Here is a 5,303-nt window from a genome sequence, read left to right on the forward strand (position 1 = left end):
TAGGCACAGATGACAGTCAGGACCCGTCCCCCCACCCGAAGGCGAAGGGAGGCTACCCTCTCGTCCACCGGGGTGAACCCCAACGTACAGGCACCGAGCCGGGGGGAAACAAGCATTCCCACCCCCGCTCTGCGCCTCTCACCGGGGGCAACACCAGAGTGGTAGAGCATCCAACCCCTCTCAAGGAAACTGGTTCCGGAGCCCACACTGTGCGTCGAGGCGAGCCCGACTATATCTAGCCGGAATTTCTCGACCTCGCGCCTGAGCTGGTGCGCGAGGTCGATTGCTAGCTATCGATGCAAAATGACGTTGTCAAAAGCCATGAAAAGAAAAGTTGATTACGAATACAGGACCAGTCTGCATTTATTAATGCCAAGCCGACGTGTCTCATTTGCAACGAGGTTGTTGCAGTTTGTAAAGAATACAATATTAGAAGACACCACGAGACAAAGCATGGCCACTTCAAAAAACGCATATCCTCTCGTGCATCCGCATTTATTAATTAGGCTATTTGATATTTGAGCGGACCTTGTTTGTTTTTTGTTTTTGTTTTTTTCATTTAATGAAACATATTTGTTCACGTTGTCCGTTGCATGAGGGCCACAGGACACTTTTATTTTCCACAGGTTACAGTGCACGCACGTGCCAATTAGTGTTCCAACCTGTGCGTCAAGTAAAGAGGCTGCGAGGATGTTCTGGCTGCTGTTTTGTCACGTTACTTATCAGCTACATTTCAATAAATGTTGTGAAATCTGTGGAATTGTTGTATTTTTGACAGAAAACATAAGATTTAAAAGATATATTAAATTTTAAATAAATCAACGTCATCTAGCGGGCCAGATATAATTGATGGGGGCCGCTAATTGCTGACCCCTGCTTTGGACTTTTAGGCAGATCTGCCAAATCTGTCCCCAGATTAGAGAGTTATCTAAACCAATGTAGAGGTGAATAGCGCTACCCAATGTATTGGAATGTGTTCACTAGCTCTGCATCAATTCATTATCTGGAATTGATTTGCTTTGACTTGATGTACAGGGTAACCAATCAGGCATTAGGATCCGCCTACCAAATTTGATGAGTTTTCCTAAACTTAAGGGACAAGGGACACTCTTTAAGTGACAATCATGGTCACATTTTGGATAAGGAGAACAGGTGGCTTAAAAGAGGAGTAAAGGAGGCTATCTTTGTACAAGTAAAGAAACCACCCCTCAACATAGGACAAGGCCCCAGGCATCACATATGCCACACCTACAACGCTGTACTTTCATCCCTTCAAAGGAGATTGAACAACAATGCCACCGCCCATCATCCAGATGATCATCATCACAACAACAAGGAGCATTAACTAACCAAGAGAAAACAATGGCGTGCTTAACGAACAACTAAGTCCAGTTGGAAGGTTATTCCATAATGATGGAGCCCTTCTAAAAAGCAATAAACTCTTGAACTTAATTCTGTACACCATAAGAAATCAGTGTAATGAGGTACTACCAGAGTGTAGGTAGGTGTTAGTCTTTTCTTTTGGCAGATCTGCCATCCCAGTTGTTAGCTGTTTGTTACATTCTCCATAGGTTTTCATTCCCACCAAACTGGATAGACAGAGAATGGTGTCACCGTGCATTATACATGACTCTTCAACCACTGGCTGGGCTTCCATTTTCACCTGTAAGGTGTCTCCACTTTTAGAGCCATGTCCATGTCTGTTTATATGACAAGTTTACCGGCGTGCACAGCTTTTGTATTTAACAGCAGCTAGACAAAGGTGTTAGCAGAGCAGCTGTATTCAGAAAGTGCAGAGGATTTTTTCACCCCATCCCAGACATGAGCTGCATAGTGAAACCTGTAAAACACAACAAAGTTATAGAGACCAGAAATTGTATTCCTCTTCATGATGATTTAGCATTTTGCTTTTACAACCCATTTTCCAAAGGAGTTGGCACAATGTATAAAGTTTAAATAGAAACAAAATGTGATGATTATCAAAACCCCATGTTTAATTGAAAATAGGACAAACACAACTTATCAAATGTTAGTAATGAGAATTCTTTTTTTGTTTTTTGTAAAAATATGAGCCCTTTTATAATTTGATGCCAGCATTATTTCAAGAATGTTGGAGCGTTTTCAACAAAAGACTGGAAAATTGTGAATTTCCACTGGCGTGGACAGCTTTTGTATTTAACAGCAGATGGACCAAGGTGTTAGCAGAGCAGCTGTATTCAGAAAGTGCAGAGGATTTTTTCACCCTATCCCAGACATGAGCTGCATAGTGAAACCTGTAAAACACAACAAAGTTATAGAGACCAGAAATTGTATTCCTCTTCATGGTGATTTAGCAGAAAAAAAAATGATATGATTATCAAAACCCCATGTTTAATCGGAAATAGACAACATGTGATGATGTGCAAAATATTGACTGGAATGTTTAAAATGCTAAAAGAAAGCACCTGATGTAATATCAATTAATATCAAGAAAATCCAAGAGAGGCTGAGTCTTTCTGAAGTAAAGATGGGGAGGGTTTTGCCACTCTGGAAGACTGTGCTGGCAAAGTGTGCAGCAATTAAAGAAAAATGTTTCTCAACAGTGAAATGGATGAAGAGTGGGGATTTCATTGTCTACAGTACATGACATCATTAAGAGATTCAGAACATCAAAAGAAATCTTTTCCTTCGGGCGATAAAGCCGAAAACCAATACTGGATAGCCGTGATCTTTGAATGAAACAGATGTCAGTGTTCTTCAATACTACCAAAATCATAAAAAATCCGCCTGAGCTGTGGAAATATGTGGAGTTAAATGTTTAAATGCTATTTTTGGGATACATCGATTCCTCATTCCCCTCATCTACCAAAGTGATAGCACCTTTTCCCATTGTGACTGGATCTGCTTGGTTCTGGAACACGGGGCTTACATTGTACATATTGTTTTTTGGGGAGGTAGACATGACTTCAGTGTACAAGGATATATGCATACGTGTAAAATCATACTTGTTTGTTGACATCTTTCTGAAGTTTGAAACAAACAGACAGTCTTCAACTATGTCAACTTTCAACAAAAACATCTCTCAGTGCAAAGAAGCATCTGTTACAGTCGCTTTCGATGTGTGCTATAGGTAGTCTGTGTGTGGTAAGCTGTGAATGTTGTTGCTGTGTCACCTGATCACCACAATATAGTATAGCCTACATAGGTGAGTCACAGGCGAACAGCTGGAGGGAACTCGGGACGCCACACAGTTTTTTAACCATGTGTGTGTGTGAGCGGGGTTTTATTGCGAACCAGGTAGTTTTGACATGTTTACGAGCTCGTTTTTTTTTCAGTTTTTCAGTTTATTCAGTCATTCATTCATCCGGCACACGCGGTTTTTGTAGTAGTAGTTTTTAGATTGCATATAAATAAAACGTTAAACGCATATTTCATGGAGGACCTAAATAATTTGGTGGTGTTTTATTATTATTTTTATTTATTACATTTTTTTTTCACAAAAAAATGCCTATTTATGCAATACAAAGTGGCCAGAATATGAGTTTAAACCAATAATCATATAAACTGTCATTATTCACTTAAATATGATCATAAATCTCATTTCATCGGGTACGGTAGAGAGAGCCCCTTCAGTGCGTCATTATACAATCCATTCCACTTTTTCATATAGAGAACGCCCACATCACTGAAATTCCAGTCCATGTTTTCCATGCGACCCTGCTCACTGCCGCTTGCGTGTTTACCTCTGAAGTACACAGAGCCGAACCTCACAGCGGCAAGAGCAGAGCGCGAACGCATGGGTGAAGGATGGACATTAGAGCCTTTTTCAAGAAAGTAAGCATTCATCACTGCTGGTAGTAACACTTAGCTAACAGCAGAAAAGTTCCATGACACACACACACAAAGATGGAGAGAAACAGGGTTATTGCAAAGCAGTAGTGGACATATTAAAAAGTAATGTAAAGTGAAAAGGTATATTGCAAATAATGGGCAAGACATATGGGGGTTGGGACCAAGTTTTCATTCCTGGTTTAATGGCTCCACATTGGTGCAGATTTCTAGTTTTCTGGCAGGTGGAGGGGAAAATAGGATGGGTGAAAGAGGGGCAGGGGAGTTAACCATCGTGATGGCCTGGTTTATGAAGATGTTGGTAAGTCTAGGGTGGTGGTTAGAGAACAGTCTTCTCCTGTATAATGTTTCCATGATGATGAGTTATGAAACACTTGCCCTCTTCATTTTGTGCAGGTATGTATGGCACCTGCAATTGTTTTTATTTGTATTTTAGCACAATTTAACTGGTGTTGTTTAGCTGGTAAAGCAGCTGAAGGTGTATGGAGGCGTCATCGTCTTAGATTAATCAATTGATTGACAAAGCTTTAATTGGTGCTCTGAAAAAATTTTCGGCGTGCGCATAGCGCGTGCAATAACTTTTCTCCTCTATGGGCTAAGCCACCCCAGTTTCTTAAACCTAGTGACGTCCCTGCGCAGACGTCAATCAAAGTGAAACGAAATGAGCTTGGTAATAGACTAGTCAAATTCACGCTGAAAGCTATGGAAGAAAAAATATTATCATACATTAGTATAAGTCCAAAAGAAAGGAATCCCAGGATAAAGAGACTCTACAAACTAATAAAGAAAATTGAGAAAGTGATGAACCGATCACTGATTACATGCGGACTATGCGGATGCATAGGGCCCTGCAGCCTCCAGGGGCCCCCTAAGCCGCATGTTAAGTCTCAATATATTTTGGGAGAATTAAAAGTGTCTTTATTTGTAGCCAGGCAAACCCCCTCATTTGTTGTGTGAAGCACTTCTATGCTGTGCCTATGCTCTATGCTACGGGGGACCCCCTGGTGGCTGCAGGGCCCTATGCATCCGCATAGTCCGCATATAGTCAGGGATCGAAGATAATAACCCATAATAGCTTTTGGTGATTTCTATGACTGACAACCTATTAGGTGAGCCATGACTGAGATGTTATAAAGTAAAAAAAAAAATCTGACGGCCTTGCAGATGAAAGGTTTGAATATTATTCAAATTGTGGGCGTACTCAGTAGCGACTTTTTATTTCAAAAGTAGCAAAGTAGATTACATGGTGTAAGTTGTACTCAAGTATGAGTAAAATTACACACTTGAAAAAAAGAGTATTTGTAATTCGTTACTTCCACCCCTGCCTGTGTGTGGCTTCCATTATATCACCTGCTTCCAGGATCATGAGATAAGTCTACAACTATTAGAAATTCTAATCAAGTTTATTTCTCTCTCTCAAACACACACACACACACACACACACACACACACACACACACACACACACACACACA

General features: G+C 40.7%; 1 protein-coding gene across 1 annotated transcript in view; it reads right to left on the reverse strand.

The window, feature by feature from the left end:
• LOC113747411 (urokinase plasminogen activator surface receptor-like) overlaps nt 1-1,657 on the reverse strand; it is a 5,046-nt gene extending 3,389 nt beyond the window's left edge. Inside the window, exon 1 of the mRNA XM_027287165.1 lies at nt 1,561-1,657. Coding sequence (XP_027142966.1) covers nt 1,561-1,657 — 97 coding nt within the window. The remainder of the gene's footprint in view (nt 1-1,560) is intronic.
• Between the last annotated feature and the right edge of the window lie 3,646 nt (nt 1,658-5,303).

This window comes from Larimichthys crocea, chromosome XIII, assembly GCF_000972845.2.
Source record: "Larimichthys crocea isolate SSNF chromosome XIII, L_crocea_2.0, whole genome shotgun sequence".
NCBI classification, from domain to species: Eukaryota; Metazoa; Chordata; class Actinopteri; family Sciaenidae; genus Larimichthys; species Larimichthys crocea.